The sequence below is a fragment of the Macrobrachium nipponense genome, chromosome 31 (assembly GCF_015104395.2).
Source record: "Macrobrachium nipponense isolate FS-2020 chromosome 31, ASM1510439v2, whole genome shotgun sequence".
NCBI classification, from domain to species: Eukaryota; Metazoa; Arthropoda; class Malacostraca; order Decapoda; family Palaemonidae; genus Macrobrachium; species Macrobrachium nipponense.
Genome location: NC_061093.1, coordinates 44,908,717 through 44,930,322, shown reverse-complemented (window position 1 = coordinate 44,930,322; position 21,606 = coordinate 44,908,717). Strand labels below are relative to the sequence as shown.

General features: G+C 35.1%; 1 protein-coding gene across 1 annotated transcript in view; it reads left to right on the top strand.

The window, feature by feature from the left end:
* LOC135206936 (potassium voltage-gated channel subfamily H member 2-like) overlaps positions 1-21,606 on the top strand; it is a 1,544,997-nt gene that overhangs the window by 479,054 nt on the left and 1,044,337 nt on the right. The window contains exons 8-10 of the mRNA XM_064238441.1: positions 6,968-7,100; positions 10,988-11,038; positions 13,690-13,764. Coding sequence (XP_064094511.1) covers positions 6,968-7,100; positions 10,988-11,038; positions 13,690-13,764 — 259 coding nt within the window. The remainder of the gene's footprint in view (positions 1-6,967; positions 7,101-10,987; positions 11,039-13,689; positions 13,765-21,606) is intronic.

The window sequence follows — 21,606 nt, the reverse complement described above, 5'->3', positions numbered from 1 at the left end:
TACAAGTACTAGAAAGCTTTTCATGTCATGGAACTTAATACACATCATGTAATGGTCCTAGAGACTTGGGTATTGTCCTCGAGGCTTCTATTATCTGTAGAGGTAATGGTGTTAAAGCCAATTGCCTCAGATTTTGTGTTTGACCATTTGTTAGTATATTGGCATCTTGTCTGGATGTCAGCATTATCACGGGAACTTCACTTGGCCAAAATTTTTACCTGGTTGTTTTTTTGTCTTCTAGCAACGCTGATCCTGCTTATTATTCAATAGAGAATTTCCATTTTCCATTATTGACTTCATAGTCTTGTCCCCATTATATAGTGCATGTTACTTTTTCTGTGTAAGTATCCATAGTCGAGTTGTGATTCTGCCTCTGTTTGTATGTTTATTACTATACCTTCTATTCTCACGTGTGTTTTTCCCAAACTTCTTATATTTAAGTCATTGCTTTCCTTAAATGAAACAAAGGTACAAGATTATTAATCTGAGGAAAACAGCATAGCATACTGTTAGTCTTAACAGTAAGGAGAAAAACGCTGCTGCTGGTTACTTGAAATCCCTGAAGGGGAACGACTGTAAGTGTGTAATACCCCCATGATTACTGGCAGCATCAACATCAATTTCAGTTAGTTTGGACTCACATCCTTATCAAGTTTTTCTTGGATCAAAGCATTTAGAACTAAAACGGTACTATAAGTACAGAAAGTATTCCTTTATGGATATTGACTGTTAGGAATAACATTTAGATACAATGTACTTTTTAAAAATTTTTATTTCATGGATAGAAAGATTGGCCGTTTCTCTTTTTCTTACTTGTCCATATATTTTTGTGACTTGTTAAGGAGTTTGAGGTCTTGAAATATAATTATGAACTAACTGTTAAGAGGGATGAAGATGCGTTAAATGGAGACTACGTTTTGGATTTGAAATGTCCATCTTTATCATTTGACTTGCTGTTGCTAACTGTGCAATATCAAATCTAATGATCACGTTTTAGGACAGAACGACAGTAAAGTGCGTGAAACGTTTCCTTGTAAGTCAGTATCAGTAAAATATAGTTCTGGTAAATTGTAAATTGAGTGTTAGGTGTAAAATAGATTACAGAAGATTAGGTTAAGAACTCTGTGGAATTGCTGTTAGCTGACAGAAATCTAGAAAATATTCAAGTGAAGGCTACGATGTTATAGGGTCTTTGTTACGTAACAGCCTTTATCACTTATCTTGTCACTTATCAGACAGCAAGACTCCCAAAGCATCTGATACGTTTAGGTGATGATATATATATATGTATATATATATATATATATATATATATATATATATATATATATACAGATATACATATACATACATAATACAAACACACACACACACACACACACACACACACATATATATATATATATATATATATATATACTAAAATTCTTTCCATTCCCAAAGTATGTCACTCTACTTAAATTAGATTGCTGTAAATATTTGATGATCAGCTGGTAAATTGGCAAAGGCTTAGGTTAGAATGTTTTTTGTCTTGATGAGTTAGGCTTTTAATGTCATAGGTGTCTATAACATATATACTATATATATATATATATATATATATATATATATATATATATATATATATATATATATATAATATATATTACATTTTGTATGGGAAGGGGCCGGGTAATAGATATATTGGTAATTTTCCCACGACTTTAATGAGCACAACAGGTGTTTATTTTACTACGATGGGTAAAATAAATGAATAGATTTGTTATACTTAGAATAATAAAACGAATGACCTTCAATTCAAGCGTTGCAATACACATCTTGGAGGTTCACATACAAGGTGTGATAGCATAAAGCTGTAGTTTTAATTAAGTCTGAACGTCTCGGAAGATAATTTCGTGAAAAATATCATTCATCTTAAAAAAAAAAAAAAAAAATTCTTTTTAGCATAAAGTCATTTGTTCAGTCTTCTTGAAGTAATGAAGAAGAAATAACGATCAGTATTTCTGATCGTGTTTAATATTTTATGTCATGTTCGTTTGCTCTTTTCTATGCTGTCTTGCATTATGGTTTTGAGTATTATGTATTTTACTTTTGTTACTATGTGGAACAGTTATGCATTTTTATATTAGTCTAGTGGATTAGGTCAAAAACTAGTAGGAATTGTGCACTTTTTGAACAGATTACCAAAATTTGGTTTCTAGGAGATTTTTATGTGGTCTTTCCAATAAGATGAGGAGACAAGTGATCTGAGCACTCTGTGACCCTGAAAAATGACATTTTTCAAAATGGCCGCCTTATATTTGCCACTTTTTAAAATTTTTGCCCCGATGTTTGTTTTTAGGAATATAATTAATTATCTTGATACTTTTTGAAGTACAATGACCATAATGCACTGTTTTTTACCAAAAATAATAAGTAGAACACCTTTCAAGATGGCTGCCAACAAGTCAACATTTTATAACATTTAATTTAATAATTTAATAAATGTACAAGCTTGATCTTGGGGAAAATTTCTAAAAGAGTGCATCCAACATATTAATGACAAAAAGGATTTTTCTGAGGTGCATTACAAGTGTTCCATAGACAGTCAAAAGTGCAGCCAACAATTTAACACAGTAATAGATGCATCAGAAAAAAATTTAATCTTTAGGCATATGTAAAGTGTTTGAAGCTATAGTAAAATGCATTTCTCAAAAATAGTTATATCACATTTGAGTATTCATCTTGTTTACTCACACCACAATCATAATAATACAGTATATAGTTTGAAATAGTAATATATCTATAATGACTAAACTTAATTAGATTTCTCTTAATACATCATCAAAGTTACATTGTCCTCATCACAAACTATAAACCTGAGAAAAATGATCTTTTAACTACAAGTACTATTTGTGCATGGAACATAATTTGTTTAACCAATGACAAACACTGTGAATACTGTGAATACTGTCAAAAGGAGTAAATCTACAGCATCTATAACACTATGCAAACATGATATTAAAACTAGTCCAAAACAGGTGTAACAGGCAATGACAAGCCCATGTCAAAGTTATCAAACTTCTCCTGATGTAGTCATTTGCTCAGCAGGCTCCTCTACAATAACAGAGTTCAGTACATGGCAGTGTAGCCAGAGAACACTTGCACGATTTCTTGCAACCACATTTTATCAGCTCTTGACAGGATTTTGCTGCCTCTGGAAGAGAAGTCCAATAGGGTAACCATTCATCATTCACCTTGCTCCCTCTCTGGAAATGCCCGCTGGATTCTTTTTGCAATAGCAAACAGTGGTTGGTCCACTGTGATTACAGGGACCTGGCCTGGGTTGATATTTGCAGTGGCCTTTGTTACCAGTTCCATAGAATGTGAAATCATAGCTGCAGTGTGGGCCTGCTCTGTGAATAGTGGGAGTAGAGCTATAGGGGAAGGTGGTCTTATTTGTTCTGTTGTTAGCCTACTTGCGTGGTAGGCTGCCCATGAAACATGGTCATCTGGATCAAGTTTGTCCTTTTCCAATTTCTCACCAACTGTTTCAAGCCAGAGGTCTTCTTGTTCTTTTGCCATATTGGCAATATTTGTGAGCTTTGGTTTCACCTCTCCTTGGAACCATTGGCTCTGAACTGGGCATTTCCAGTGGAGGAATCTCTGAGTAATCATCTGGCAATGGTAGCAATTTACCTTGGTTTGGTTCAATACAGATTTTGGTTCTTTCAGTTCCAGGATTAGATACAGTAGGAAACTGAATTATGGAAACAGCTGTTCCATGAAATGAATCCTTTGATGTTCTTGAGGAAGTGTTATGGTCGATGTTGTCCACTGCCCCAACAGTGAATATGCCCTTTCTTAGAGTTGTAGGACAGACACATCCATCTTGTTCAAACTGCTTGATGACACCATTGGCAAGAGCTGTTGAGAGCTCTTGAGTGCGTTCATATGATATACAGAGTCCATGACTAAACAAAGTATCAACAAGACTTCTTTGTCGAGTTTTTGCATGGATGAGTAGGGCTGCATAGATCGAAAATGGTGTCTCTCTGCACTTCTGATGTCTTGTAGATGAAGCTTCTCTTGAGGTGTTCTTCGTATTAAAAATCAGTAGCTGTGACAGACAAAGGGCTATTTTGGTCATAGCATCATCATCACAATGTTGATCTTTGATACAAGGTCCTTGTAATATCATCTTTACAAGGACAAGAAGACTTCTTGGGACCACATTCTTTTCACATCCTGGCTCAAAGTAACCATCAAATGAGTATTCATGGGAAAGTATATCTCTGCGAACTATTTTAGCTGCATGCATCAAATCGAATACTTCCTCATCAGCATATGTACAAGCAATGCGGATAGCCTTTCCAATATCTCTGTCAAACATCAATATTATATCTCTTCCCTCACTATGGGCCCTGAGGTCTGGAATAAGAGCTAACAACTTTTCTGTAAGTCTAGTCGTATGCACCTTTTGGGTATATGTTGGATCTATTTTAGCCATTCTTGCATCATACATTTTCCCTAGGTCTGCAAGTTTAAATACTGGAAGTGATTCACTTCTCTGTTCTTCTATGTGTGAAACCAATTCACTTAGAACTAGCCCAGTGTTGAAAGCATCTTTTGTTCCACTGTCATCAATATTCTTCTTTTCCCTAACTTTGTTGTACAAATCTGTCATGCATTTGTGGTGATAAACAGCATCACGAGCTGGCAAATCTCCAGCAGAAAGTTTGCCGAAAAGTTTTCTGTCTTGTAGTATATGAGCATACTCTCGGACTCTGCGATCAACATTTAGCGACATTGCTTTGATCAAAGGTGGCTTCACTCTCAAGCTTTTTTCACAGAAGAGCATAACTCTGCTTTTGGCATGCTGTCACTGCTTAATCTAAGCTTCTTTTTTGCTGGGCTTGGTTGACAGCCAACCTCCTGCTTTGCTTTCTTGTCTTTAGCCCTCTGTAGCTTCTGGTTGTTGAAAAGGCCTTCACATGACTTGTGAAACTTGGCATCATTTTCTTGTAGCGTTGCTTCAATTCCTTTGCCATTGTCCAGTCTTTTAATGTCGATGTCCAATGGAACACATCCAAGTTGTTCAAATTCATATATATTTTCTGCTAACCTTTTGTCTCTTCGTTGTGTTTTACCACCTGGGAGTTTAAGTTTCTCATTTGGTTTCATAACCTGGCATAAAATACATAATGTCCAATCTGTTGAGGGTTTAGCAGTTTTCTGCATGGCAGCTCCTTCCACTGGATCTACTTGCATGCACATTTCAGACATTTTCTATGGTTAAACTGTTAGCAACTACAACTACCACCACCACTAGTCTATATACATGTATGTACAACATTCAGGGCGATTGCTTCATGAAGGGTTTGCTATATAATTGTATTTGATATTTATGCACCTGAAATAAAATGAAACAGGAATTAGATGTTTAAACAGATTGAAAGACATATACAAAAACAGATAGACAGACAGACAGCCAGTCAGAAGGACATATGGATATACAGACAGGATATAAGACAAAGAGATGGATGACACACCTGAAAACATAAAGCACCACCCTTCTGGTTTACTCAGGAAATCATGCAAAACCATGAAGTATCTATCATCAATGTATGCACAAAAGTTTAATTTGGAGGCAGCCATATTGAATTTTCAAAATGGCTGCCACATATATTTAATTTTTGAGTTACCTGGAAGACAGGTCACACATTAGAACACAGGTTTGGACACCAAGATCATATTTCCGTCTCTCCTACCAACGAATTTATACATAAAGGTAATTTCAGGGCAGCCATCTTGGATTTCCAAGATGAATGCCACACATGTTGGACTTCTGGTAGCAGCACGTGATAGGACACATTGATCAATATAGGTAAAGCTACTAAAATCTTGTTTCTACCTGACTTACAACAGAAGTTATAGGCATAGGTCTATTTTAGGCGGCCATTTTGAAAAATGTCACTTTTTGGGGTCATGGAGTGCTCAGATCACTTGTCTCCTCATCTTATTAGAAAGAGCATCAAAAAGTCTTCTAGGAGCCAAATTTTGATAATCTGTTCAAAAAGTGCATGATTTTTTCCTAATCTACTAGACTATATTTCAAATGGTTTTTTTCGTATAAGGAACATTTGTGCACGACTCCCATTCATCTTTAAATGTAAATCACACGCATATATATATATACATATATATATATATATATATATATATATATATATATATATATATATATATATATATATATATATATATATATATATATATATATATATATATATATATACATACATACATACATATATTGTATATGTATATGTACAGAATGTTTCAAGTATGCCTTTTTTCCTGTAGTGGGAATGACGCCAAAAGTTCTTACCCCTCCATTTTTCATGGGTTGTGTTCATGGGGCAAGAGCGCATGCCGACTGTTTGTGTCCTTCCTTGAAGTTCCCCATTTTAAGTGCTGACCAGAATCAACCTCGCTGAGATCCAGTAGGTTAACAAATTCTGGAGCCACTCCCATTACAGACCTGAGTGCGGTTTAAATATGTTTATTACAGGCTATAAATTCTTCTTGAAAGTTTACAAGCTATGGAAAGGGGAAAAAATACCTTTTCCGTTGTCGTAGGACCTCGCGAAAAGGCCAATTTATCGAGAACATATTTATAGTATTACTTGGTAATAAATTCCTGTACAAAGTATAAAAGTATTCTGGGGTTATTTTGATTTATCCTACATTGATTCCCAGGGGATACGTTCCACTTGGAAGAAATCAGCAGTGACTCGTTCTGTTTGTATGGTCCCAGATACATTTCCTGAAAGCAAGTTTTTTATTTCATTTTTTCGCCGTAAAATATTTTGCTCTTATTTTGATATGTGTCTTAGTGGGTTTAGATGCTTGTCTTTTAGGCATATAGTCAGAAGGTTATATGAGTATGGTATGAAGTGCTTCATCTTTTTATTTTCTCTTACAGTTAGGTTCCTTCGCCGAGGAGAGTCATAGTCGATCGTCCATGCGACCAGCCACCTCCCTCGACGCCATCAGCCATCACAAAATATCAAGCACAGTCAGGGAATTCCCCTCCAGATCCGCCACCATATCCACAAGTATGTATTTCACATTTTTCTTGCGTGAGATTTTCTTCTTGATATTGAGTTATCTCTAAGGTATACTTACGCATGTCTATCGTGATAGCTCTTGCTAGTGTAGCTATCATGAAACATCTTTTTTATTTTATAAGGCTTAAGATGATGTGAAAGCAACTTTCCAACCATTGTGTAAAGCTTCTCTTTTCACTGAGAAATAATGAGTGTAATTATATATTTTGAAATGCAACCAACAATAGCACATATGAATAATAAAACGAATGAGTAATGAAACTGGGAAGTATGGTTCCTAAACGGTCTGATTAATTGAAACCCTATCTCCTCGGGAAATGACAGCTTGTTCTCTATGAGCGAGAATGGAGAGCATTTGATGATATACACGTGGTTCGTAATTACAGTAGATGATAATCGCACCAGACCGTATATTTGAATGGGTTTTAATTTTGTGTCAGATAAAAGAAATTCAACATGACGTGCGTGGAAGCTTGCTTGTTTTTTATACATATAAATAAAGACTGTTGGCTTTGTGTTGATAGGACGAAACAAGTTTATTTGCCGAGAGAAGAAAATGGTTTTTCCTTGGTAATTCGGCTATTTCAGGGAGAGTGAGATGTTTTGTTGGGGAAGGGTCTGGGCTGAAACGGAGAGTTCTCGAATCTCTTGTCTTTAAATAACCATTGTTGTATTCAGTCTGGTGTTCCAGTGCCTTTGCTAGGTTGAATTCAGGCAAACTTACAGATTTTTTGTGACTTTTTGTTCTATATGAGGGACAGTGCGAATACTGGCACTTATAATAATGCTAATAATTATAATTGCTATTGTAACTGTTACCGTTGTTTCTGCGCCATTCAGTTAGTACAGTCTTCTCTGTTGTCATTGCTATTTTCATCTCTTCGGTTGGTCAGTTATGTAACAAAATAGAAAAGGTCTTGGAAAGATGTGCTGCTATAGTAATATTTTTTTATAACCTCTTTAATTTTTAGCACGTGTTTTCATCTCAAGAGAGTACAGTAAAGTAAGAATAAAATGCAAAGTGATTACTAATAGGCATTCTAATAGCACCCAGGAAGCTATCTCCTTAGGCAATTAGTGGTGGTGCCTATACTGAAAATAAAATCTTCCCGAATGTTATGCAGCACACACACAACCTGTAAAAAAATGCAACTACCTATCAGACAAAATCTCGAAGATATGATAGGCACCAATACAGACACCGGAGAGCAGTGCCTACAGCACTAAAGGGAAGGTCCCAGGAAGACATGTAATGAGACAATCCAGTCTTAGGCTATTACGGGCTGTTGCCTGCCCACAGCCCTCCCAAGAACCAACTTAAGACAGTACCCAATCAGTCATGACAGTGATTGTCATTTGTACAAAATTGCGAAAACTTGAATCATAAGTACTGTGTCTAAAACATTCGTTGTAATACAACTCAGGAAAACTACCAGTGTGTCAATTTTTAAAGAAGTAATTTTGAATGTGGGACAAATACGGAGGTACCCTTGAGAGAGAGAAAAAAAAAAGAATAACAAATACAAATAATGCCGCCATTATATTTAATGAAAAGTCTAAAGAATGTCTCCTACCAAAATAATAATGATCATTATATGCACTGTATATACAGTATATGTTTGTCTGTAAGTCTATTATAATTTTGCTTTAATATCAGTCCTAATTACAAAAATAGAATTTGATGGACTATTTCACGAGGTGAGAATCACAGTGATGAATATATTTATAATCTGTTTTAGACCCACTAAGTTTACTAGAACCCAAAAATGTGTTTTTAAGCGAATGAACAGTATACTTATTTGATAATGATGCTATACAATATATATATTGATAATGATGATATACAATATATATATATATATATATATATATATATATATATATATATATATATATATATTTGTAAAGGTAATATCTGGGTTGTCTTTGTTTTCGTTAAATTCCTGCTCGGGAAATACAAAAACAAGAAATACGGGTGAAGTCGTCACAAAGTGAGAACATTAAAAACAGTTTTTAATACGGTTTTTAATGAGTACTAAGGATTATCGCTATCCGGAGAAATACAAATGAAAGAAGTTTTCCCGATGAATATTATTAGTTCTTAGCTTCAAAGTACATATCAGATTAATTATTTCCTATGACTATCAGATATGACTGAAGTAGGCGGCGTTCTCATTTTTTTATAGTAAAATAATATCCCGGTTTTACTTATGGTAGAATTGTCAACTTCTATGAATAGAACAGAAATATCCTTCACTGAAACTATTTTCATGTGAACAAGCGTTTATTTGGCATATATTTACATTATAATTACATATATATATATATATATATATATATATATATATATATATATAGATAGATAGACAGATGGATGGATAGATAGAAACACCTGGAGGAGGCCTATTAGAAATCAGTGTACCCGGGTAAGGATTAAGCTCAGTATAACAGGAAGATTATATATATATATATATATATATATATATATATATATATATATAGTAAAAATGGAATATAAATTCCAGTCATTATTATTATTACATTACTGTTTTCCACAACGTGATATTTTTGTTTTGGGGAGTGCTGCCAGTGCACCTCGCGTGTTGCAATCGTAGGCATTGCTTAAGGTTCTTTGCAGCGTCCCTTCGGCCCCTAATTACAACCCCTTTCATTCATTTTGCTGTACCTCCATTCATATATTCTTTCTTCCATGTTACTTTCCACCCTCTTCGAACAGTTGTTTCATAGCGCAACTGCGAGGTTTTCCTGCTATTACACCTTTCAAACCTTTTTTACTCCCTTCCACTCCACTCTATATCAAAGGTATGTCTTTCACTGTATGACCCTGGGAATGACTTGATTATTCTGTGAAGACGCTGTCTGTCGGCAATTATCAACATGATTACTCATTTTGTAAAGCTGCTTTCTCATCTTCGAAGCCTAAGAGATTGGTCTTGCAATAAGTGTCCCGATTCTCATATAATTGTTAATCTTATTTGCTTCTTAAACTTAAAAAAAGTTTCTTGAATGCTCCGTCCAAGTAATGCAACCTTTTCCGTTACATCCAACAGATGATTGCTTCTCTCGGCAATTTATATATATATATATATATATATATATATATATATATATATATATATATATATATACTATACATATACACAAAATTATATATGTATATATATGTATTGTATACATACATATATATATATATATATGTGTGTGTGTGTGTGTGTATGTGTTTGTGTGTGTGTGTGTGTGCATATATATATATATATATATATATATATATATATATATATATATATATATATATTGGTTACGCACACTAATACGCGCATATCCATAAGGAATTGTTTGAAATACGCATTTTACAAGATATTCATTGTAAAGTCATGAGTTAATAACTGTATTCACGCAGTTCTGAACATTTCTTACTCAAATGGATATGTGTGGTCTCTTTATTTCGAATTTTCTAAGCTTAAGACTGAACTCTTTCCAAGTCCATACTTCCTCATTTCGGTTTTCATCTTGCAAAACTGTGCCCATTTCAGTGACCATTTTTTGGACAAGTTCCCCAGTTTTATTTCTCTTGTTTTATTTCGTAGCCTTTTCTTAAAGTGAACCCCCATCCCACTTTAATGTCATAGGTATTGTAATGGATGGCTTTTGAAGACTTTTCCTTGGTGCTTTTTTTATCCTCTGCTAATTCGTATTCTCTCTTTACAAGGTGCTAGTGGAATACCTCGCCACGAAAAGATATGGCATTCAAAGTGTTAACTCTTATTTTATGCATGAAATAAACAGCGGAATGACTTCTGTTTAGAATTCCATGTAGCTTCTAGGTTTTCATCTCAATGCTCTCTTTCTTGCAGAAGATTATTTGGAGGCAGTTGACACCTCATCGTCTATATCTCTAAACAGTCGTATGTAATCTCAAATCAGGATTTTTTTTATGTGCTAAATTTAGAGAGCTGGTTGGCGGTAGATACTAATATTGTGTAGTTGACGGGACTTGTTCCCCTATTGTTTTTATACTACTACTTTTCTAATTTTACACATTTTTACTTCCACAGTAGTTCTTATTAGATGACTTGTTCATTTATGCTAAGTCACTAATTTAGCCACCCAGTTGAGATATTTTTACATAACCTGGCAATTATTGCTTAGTGATGCTGTTTTGAGCATAGGTAGCAGCACTAATACTATACAGTTTTACAAAAATAACGTGATTATTTATAAGGACAAGGGAAGCTTGGCTTTTTCTTAGAACACTATTACCGTATACTAGATGTCCCTCCTCAGATGATAAACTTTTAGACGGTATACCTTGTAAAAACATGAAGGTTGTTTACTTTCCACTGTTCTTGTACGTAAAAATAGTTTGTTGTCATTTTTGTTTCTCAGTGATATGGTAAAACTCATGGGACAGCTGGAGAGCTCTTATCCGAGTGCCTTTTGAACGCTCCTTTTCCCCGAATTGAAACATATGATATGATCTTTCCTCGAGTTCCCCTATCCCTCACCCCTTCAGTTTCAACCAGCATTTATTTATGTTCCCCCATTAGTGAGATGAAGCACTAAGGTTGCATCCCACGTCGATCAGTGTTAACACTTCCTTCTACGTCGCATGATTCCCTAAGGTCATTCCTCACTTCTTTTTTTCTTAGCATAGTTTCCAGTGATTAGAGTTCAAACTACATCGCACCTTCAAGATTTCGTGTTGTGTATATTTTCATTGATTAGAATATCTGGGTATTCCCGATTCTCATCAAATCTGCTGAGCTGTATTTATGTTAAATCTGTCTCTAGTACTGACTGACTTGACTTACTCTGCTGGTTGAACAAAATATCATGCGATGCCACTCATAAATAGCAGAGATATGTAATGTACTGTACTGGTTTATATGTACATTGTCAATGGATTTTCTAATATTTGCTTTACAATATTAGTAACAAATGAATACTTATATATTTGTGGTAAATTTCGTGTCTACGATTTCAGACGGCAAAGTGACTAAATATGTCTCCACCTTTTGTGAGTGTAAACCTTAGCCTAATTGTCTGACATGCTCACTTCTTTCAAGACAGATTTGTTCACTTCAGGCTTTAGAGATAAATTGGAAAATGTTATAGTTCTCAGTTTTCCTAGCAACTGAAATTTCTTCTCTCTAAAATTGAGCCAATTTCCTATAAAGAACAGATTTGCTCAGTATTTTGGTAATTGGGTATTACATTACCATAGCTGTAACGCTCTGTATAGACGGCAGAGGATTGATTTAAGCCATACCCAGCCATTATCACTGATATTTTTAAGGAATTTTAATGCTTGTGACCATTTCCTGTTTGCCTTTTTTGTGTCTCTGTGTGCAAAAGGTTAGCTGTCTGGAGAGTGAAAAACATTGTTCTTCTTGCATACGATTACGTTTAGTGTTTGGAAGTGATTTTCCCTTTTGTTCGTTGAAAATATATTTAGTATTGCCTAAGTTGTTGAAATATTCTGTAGTTTGTGTAACTGATTGTGTTTTTATTTTTATTTTGTGTGTTCGAACATTTTCGCCTACCATGCTCATGGACCTTCGGGAAAACATATTCTGGAGAAGTGAAGAAATATGATTTTTATTTTTTACATATAAAATAACGAGTTATGAGAAAATTTTCATCAAGCGAATGAAACACACTTTTCTTGCGTCAATGTAAAGTAAAACACATGATAGTCAGACTAATGAATGCGATGCCGTCTTTACTCGATTATGTTTTTTTCCTTTCTGTTCTGTTTTCCTGTATTTTGAATCAGGGACATTGCCTGATTTACCAATAGTGAGGCGCATTAAAAGAAAATAAGCATGATCATATGTGAAATCTGGAATTCTGTTCTCTTTCGTTTTCCCCTATTACCTCTCTTTCTTTGGATGTTCAATGCAAATTGGTTGCTAGTTAAATGCAGTTTAACCAAATGTTGAAACAAGTACGTCCGTCTTCTCCTCTCTGCCGCCCACTATTATATTTAAAACCTCAAAACCGAAAAAAGGCAATAATACTGTTAATCATGTAGAAATTCATGCAAATTTCGAAGGCGATTTCATGGTTCACATTGCATAAGTAATTTGCAAAGATTTTAATTATCCGAGCTGTATAGTGTAGTTGTATAGAATCAGCAATGATTTCACAGTACACATTCATGGAACTCGCTTTCCTCCGTGAGTCATTCAGATAGTGAACCATAAGTACGTTTGAATTACTATTTTCTTGGAAAACGGATTCGTCATTACAGCGCAAACAGCCCGTTAGTATAATTTCTTTTCAGGCGTAAATCACTTTTGAAAATTCATTCAAGATGTTTACCCACGGTCGTTACCGAAACTTTTTCTTTTAGGTTTTTTATATTTTCTGATATCCCTTTTATTCTTGTTTTTAGTCATTCATTTTTAAGGTTTCTTTGTGTGCTTGAATATTCAACTTCTTCAGATGGCTAACCTCCTTCTCTGGATGTAGAGTAGATGTTTTTTGCTATTGTTGTTGTCAAGTTCGGTGTATTTAGTTTTTGCATTTGTTCGTTTGTTGTTGTTCCTTCCAGTGTATCCCAGCGACCCATCCCAGCCTGGCCTCAGTGGAAAGCTCAGACCTCACACCCTCGACAACCTTAACCCAGGTAATCCTTGACTCCTGACTGCGCAGCGTTGTTGATTTTCTCTCTCTCTCTCTCTCTCTCTCTCTCTCTCTCTCTCTCTCTCTCTCTATCTCTCTCTCTCTCTCTCTCTTTCTCTCTCTCTCTCTGCAAAGACTGCTCGATGTGAGTTTTGTCTTCTTTTTACTGCCTTCCATTTATTGTTTCTTGTAGCTCCAAGGTGTGTGCGTGTGTGTCAGTATGCTTTGTACAATTAATAGTTTCTAATATCCATATGGGAGGTATGGAACAAGTTGAAAACAAGAAAAGACATTGATGCTTTGGCGTATTGTTGCGAGCATAAACATAGAGTATTAAATATAAGTACACTGCGTATCTTGTGTAGACCACTTTTTTAATATGTTTGATTGTTGGTGAAAAATCTTTTTAGATTTCTATTGTTTTATTTTTTTATTATTTTTTAAGTAGAGTGTATTACTCATGACTGTTAATTAACTAGCTTGTCAATGCAGATTTTTACATACAAATTTTTGTGTATTCTGCGTGGCATCACTTTCATTTGGAAGCTAAAATGCGTTTTCATAGAGTCAGAAAATTACTGAAGTTCGGCATACAAATCAGCACTAATTGTAGAAAGTGTGAGCTGAAGGTCAGTTATTCTTCCTTCATTAATATATCAGTAGATATCGACTATCCAGCATTAAGATTATCAAAATAATGTTTCGCAAAGTACTCCCAATGACCATAATTACAGCGGCAAGTTTTGCGGCTTGTATCTTTGGTTTATTCCAAGTGTTTGGGGCATTTCAGGTAGACCATGTTCTAGGGGTTTATGCACTATTTTTGCTTTTCGCAGTTCCTTATTAACTCATAGTCAATGCATTCAGCAGATATTTTGAAGGATGTTACCAAGGGAATTCGGTAAAAGCAAAAAAACTCAATGTCATTTTTGTTGATGGATGATATTTAATTGTACATAACTCTATTATTAATTAAAAGAATAATCCGCTTTCCACGAAAAAGGACAGTGTTTTATTACACATGAAAGTACATAGTTTTTTTCCATCACACTGCAGTAGTAGAGTATTTAGATAACCTGTGTTGGTAAATTATTCACTTACACGTAGTTTGTCGTTCTATCTCGTTATTTACTTATAGTGTTATTAGGTAAGTATATATGTTGTTTTTTTAATTTATAAGTGACTGAAGTGATGCAAATTATTATTGGTAAAAAATAATAATGCAGACGTTGTTACTATTAAAAAACCGGACAAGTGTCCTCACCAATATACTAATGTACTTTAAAGGTGAGGTAAAGCAAACGTTTCTTTCAGGAACTCCACATCGTTAAGCTCGTATAATATTTTTGCGTTTCGTACACATCGCATTGCAAAAGACTTCCCTTGTGTGTGTATAAATTTTATCCCTATACTACGCAGTTTTCTTTCAAAGTGCATGTAGTACATAACCTGATTAGGTCAACAAAGGCCAACTTTTTCAGTTTTCTTCCCAGATTCGTATTTTCGGAAACTAGTAGTGGTTAATGTCTGAAAGATTTGATTTTGTAGGGAAGTCCGTAAGCTTTCACTGACTTTACGTCAGTTTAAACGGAAGGAAAATTTAGACTCTTACATGTCAGTTTTCATATCTCAGTACGTTAATGATTTAAACGCATTTAGTATTTGTATTTTACATAATTTCACATTACGCACCTAACAGGGTAGTGGTTCTTTAGACCGTGCCATTATCAGTGGTTCGGATAAATGAAGAACAATGATGCAAAATTTGGAGCCACGTACGAGATAGACGTGGCCGTAGGTGATCAACTTTTTTACGAAATATTTTGCACGTCAATGATTTTACTTCTACATGTTAGGGGTAATGCTAAGAACTGCGCAAAAAAGTGTTTGCTTAGTTCCTTGCGGATTCTATATTGTAGTCATGTACTTTTTTTAATACGACCTGAGGATTGAAAATAATGATCTCTGCATTGCATTCTTGCAATATTGTAATCTGCTTGGATTTGGTGGTAACCTTCTGTTGATGAATCTAGTAAGAAAGTAATATTTGGGAAATTAGAAGACAGCTTACTTAGCATTATATAAAATATAAATTTCAAAAGATACGCATTGTACAGTAGGAAAATTCTTACAACGCTTTAGGCGCAAATATCAGGTTAAAAACATTTGAACAGGACAGGAGATGATGATATGGCTGGAACCGAATTCCCCCATCTACCATCTACTACTCAGCCATCTCAGGGTAGACAGCGATCGTTTCTTTTAAAAATCTCACCGATCAGCAAAGATTACTGTGATATATCGGGCTTCCTAGAAAATTACGGCCCGTATCTGTGGTTTTAATACGCTTTGGGAATCCTGCTCATCACATTTTTATGTAGGAAAAAGGTGTAGCGTTCGAAAAAATTGCTGGTGTAACAGTTGGATGAAAAATGGCTTCCTTAACGATCTCCAGTCTTCTTCAACATTAACTTCTTTCAGACGTTCTTTGCTGCCGCATGAAGTGAGAAGAAGCTGAGACCCTACCTGCTGCTGACATAGTCTCTCTCTCTCTCTCTCTCTCTCTCTCTCTCTCTCTCTCTCTCTCTCATAACATTTTTTGGAATTAGATCGACATTTACACAACTAAAGTGAAATATTCTAAAGAGTACTTGTAGATGCTCATTAATTTCTCAATTTTTTTTTCTCTTTTTAGGGAAACATGCAAGCGACTTCAAACAGTTAGGTAAAAAAAATTCCATTATGACATTCAAACATAGCAAATTTTTTTCGTTTGAACTTCGTTTTGTCCTTAGTTAATGTTAGCTGTTGATTATAAAGTAACTATAATATATGTATTAATTATACTGTTGAGTAGGATGTGTCATACTACGCGCTGGTTCCTTTCATTCTGGAAACCTTTTGTTCTTAGTTGGAAGTTTTCACTTTCATGAAAGTCACAGACGCAAAGGTTCAAAGGGCAAAAAATCTAGAATAAGGTTACTCTCTCTCTCTCTCTCTCTCTCTCTCTCTCTCTCTCTCTCTCTCTCTCTCTCTCTCTCTCTCTCAGCAGATAAATCACACATCATAAAAGGCTGTAGGGATAGATGAATGATTTACTTAGAACTTATTGTATAAGATCTTAAAGGGTTAAAAATCTGGAGATACATAGGATTAATACAAAAGTTAGCAGATGTTTTAGTGTACTGAGTGTCAAGATATGGTTCGGTCTTGCCGAAAGAATTGCAAATAAAAGGTTGGTAGAAGAGCGTAAGATCTCAAAGTAATGGGAAGAAGGAAAGGCTGACCATGATAGTTGGAGGTAGAAAGGTATTGGAAGGGAGGGTGCCTCTACATTTAGGAAGCGAGGTGAATGGCACAGTAAATGTTGGGGGTTCGCAGCTTTTCTGCTGAACCTTAATCTTACGTTTATGACTGGATGGGGCTTCTCACGAATTAGTAGATTCAGTATGAAAGTGGCAGAGTGCATTATCCCTTCGTTTTTTGGGAGCCACCCTTATGTTAGGGGAAAAGTTTTGAAGTTGATCATGAGATATACGTATGTTCATATATACATACACACTCATATAAATAGTATATATATATATATATATATATATATATATATATATATATATATATGTGTGTGTGTGTGTGTGTGTGTGTGTGTGTGTGTGTGTGTGTGTGTGTGTGTGTGTATGTATGTATGTATATATATATATGTGTGTGTGTGTGATGCTAGGTTTCCTATAGGTAAATTAATCTCTTTATTATAAGTTTTGCCTTTTCATCCGGAATGTGGAAAATTTGGCCCAAGTTCGTTTGGAGTTACACTTGTTCCTCTCGCTCTCAGGAAATAAAATCTTCCTTTTTTATGTTTGTTACAACGGTTACAGTTTCTCTTGCTGACGTGTATACCATTCCATTTGGAGTCAAAAAATAAAAAATGTAATTGGCGTGTTGCGTTTGTGTGCACATAAAACTTATTTTTCTTAAGGTTGTTTGTTAGATTTTCTGTAATTATGTGAAAATTTTCATTTTCTGTAGACATGTAGAGGTCGCGTGTACCATATATATTTTTAACAGTAAGCTGCTTCCCCTAACAGATGGTTGTTCTAGAGAGAAAAGAAATGACATTTGTAACTGCTAGAGACATACCTACTTAAACTGATGAACGCAAGATGAACCCTCAGTGATGGAAATCTGCACAACGTGCAGTTAATTTTTGTAGCTTTTGTGGATGTTTTCTGTAGTCAGAGATGTATATTTTAAAATCCAACTTTGAAAAACGTGCGCAAAACTATCTATTTTCTTGAAAAAAAAGTGTCCCACATATTTCGTAAGATTGTGACTAGTGTTATTAGCTGAAGATGCTAGGGGTGCTCTGATATTTGTGTTTATTTATTTATTTATTTATGATTTCATTTCATGATAGAAGCTGTGCCTCTGGGTGTTGTAAGTTATATTATTTTCTGAGTTTAGGATTAGATTATGGTAAAGACGGGAGCTAATTGCACTTTGGATTTATTTGTATGATTTTTTATTACGGGGATATTCGTTTTATTTTTTAAATGAGCATTTGTTATAACACTATGTATTTATTCAGCCTCCATAAGCCTTATTAGTATTAAGCCAGTGCTTTTTTTTAGAATCCCATATCAGAGATATTTTTATATCATTACCAGTTCAGGAGAACTTGTAAATGATATTATTTTCTGTACATTGTTATTACTGCTGAAAAGAGACAAACCAGAAGTGGACGATATTGCAGAAATGTTTCAGGCAAGGTCCTTTAAATATACTCGGAGAGTATATTTGGTGCTTATGCTTCTGAGAGTGAAAGCTGACGATATGTCTTCATCGCGCCATTGACTGACAGGCTTATTAGTTATGAGAGCATTTATCTGTGTTGTACTTAGCACAGGTTGAAATAACTTGTTTATTTCAGTTAATGTGAACTTAGGTTCTGTCACTTCCATTTCCAAACTAGCCAGTTTCAGTTCTTGATTGGTATTTTCCAAATGCTCTATTTTTTTCTTTAGCTCTTCCACTTCCTCTACTTGTTAAATTGTATTTTGTTCAGAACTCTCTTCAGGCTGTGCAATAATTTCTTGAGCAGAGACTTCTGGAGAAGAGCCCGCTTCCAGTTAATATTGTCTGCACGTTTGCAAGCATGAATCCATTCCTTCTTCGTTGTTTCTTCTTTTGGGAAACTAAAATATCGAATACCCTAATTAATGGTCTTTTTGCTATTACTATGGCATCCAAATACAAATGGAAGGCATGGCTGCTGGAAGTTAATAAACGTGACAGAGACCAAGTAAGACTACCTCTAGTCAGGTCAAACCTCGGCCACCGTCTCCGAAACTTGACGTCACAAAAGCTCCGCCCACATGCGCGTAGCTCACTGATGAGCCGACCTCTCCGAGTATATTTAAAGGACCTTGGTTTCAGGATTCAATTTCCGACTATTGCCCTTCTGAAACGTATAATGTTAATCTGTGAAGTCTTTGATATCTTTCGTAATATTACCGATATGCCAACATGAAATTCAATGCGTATAGTATTTCTCTTTTATTATCCATGTGGTTATTATTAATAATAATAATTAGAAACAGTGATATCCTGTACAGGTTCTGTCGAGCTGAAGTGAACTGAAATGAAAGACTAAAAAAGGCAAATCAAACAGTGGGTAGGTAGGCTTTATGAGATTTGGAAATCAGATACATTGTAACTGCATACGAAAGCAAGATTATACAGAAGCCTGGAATCGTGGTGTGGCAATGATACTGGAATAGATATTTTCGATTTGAAAATAAAACTTTGAAAATAATGTCCGAAATAAGTTAGTAAGGAAATGACAAATGTTTCTTATATACCTGAGATGATGGGATGAACATGTCCTCACAAGCCATGGGAGAATAGTACCCGACAGTGTCACCGGGCACCCAGCGGGCACCAGAAGAGCTGGAAGACCCAGACCTACTTGGAAGAGTCTTGTGAGAAGGGAGGCATGAGATGAGTGGAGATTTGTAGAAGATAAAGCACGGGAAGGACGTATACCGTCAGAGAGTGTTTGGAGATCGGAGGCACCTTATTTAGGGGAAACTAAGAATTGGTTTCGACATTCATTTCATCAATTACTTGCAGCCGTAGACCTTTATGCTACAGCCGATTGAAAATAATTTGTTATAAAAATAATGTTATTATTATTCTTGTTGCCATCATCATTATGAATCAGTACAGCCAACACAACCGTTATAGGTATATGATTCTCTGTAGCTAAACTTCCATGTAAAACAGAATAGAATTCCCTGTGGTAAAAAAAATGAAAACGAAATTGAAGAAAAGTAGACAAAACGCCAAAAGAAAATAAGCCGTTTTTTCCTCAGTTTTCTCCAAAGAGAGAAGGACAAACTGTAATATGGAGCAAAGCTGAAGTGAATGACCTCTGGTAACATGAGAGAGTCCAAGAGCGCAATGTCCAGAGCATCTGCTTTTGCCGAGAGGTTAATGGACGGCAAAAAGGAAAGCTTTCTACTTTTTTGTGACTGCTGGATCTTTTCCCTGACATATTAACTTAAGGCAGATAAAATATGACGTTGTTAACACGATATCTCGGGGGATGAAGCGCCATCATTTTTCAGTCTCCGTCACTGCGTTCCTACATGACATGTTTCTTTCTTTTAATACACACACACACACACACACACACATATATATATATATATACATATGTATGTATGTATATATATGTATGTATGTATATATATATGTATATATATATATATATATATATATTATTTATTTTTATTTTTAGAGCATTGTCAGTAAATGTATGTTTTTAGCAACTAATATACTAATATACACATACATGTATAAACTTCTATCTCGGAAATCAGAATACTGTAAAGTGCAGGGTATCAGCATCTGAATACTCTTGAATACAGATTCGAATCCTGCTACGTACATCAATTGGATCTAAGGCTCTGTAGTGATGAGCGTATCCAAAATGTGTTAAGAATTCGGGATGTATGTACATATATACACGTATATATATTTATAGATAAGCAGCCAAAGAAATATTTGTAGATTTTTAGTAATAATTGGATATTATATATATATATATATCTCTCTCTCTCTCTCTCTCTCTCTCTCTCTCTCTCTCTCTCTCTCTCTCTCTCTACCCCCCCCCCCCTTATTGTATTTTAGTACACAAATTGGAAAACCTTACCTGTTGTCAATGGTGCCCTCTGTCTGCAAACCATATCGTTAGGCTATTTTAAGATCTCGTAAATATAAAAAATATTACTATTTATTATTTACCCCACAGCAGTTGAATAAAATAGAACAAAATGATTAACAAGTCATAATGACAGAAAACCCAAATCTGCCCATAAAGAAAACTAGAAAACTAGTAAGTTCTACCCTCCTGACTAAGAATTCACTCCCAGACCCAAAATGTCAATAAGTTCATTATATTAGTCAGGTTAGAGATTCCCGTCTCTAGTACCATGAAATAGAACCCATCTGTAATAAAGATAACAATGGATAAAAGATACACTTCACACATCACTCTTTTCAAAGTAATTTAAGTAAAGAAAGTATTTCACACTTCTCTCTTTTCAAAGGTAACGGTTTTCTAAGTCTTACGAAATATGTCATACCTTTACGATGGGGTTTTCTCTCCCGACACCTGACGTGTACCAACCGACCTCTTTGTGCTCTCCAAAAGGAATGTGGCGTTCGCAAGTGCCTTGGTCTATTAGACCTGTAACATCCGTACAAACGAATCTACATGCTTGACGCCAAGACAAGTGATCTCTTGGTAAAACGCTTACATACCTATATTCCTTCACTCAAGTAA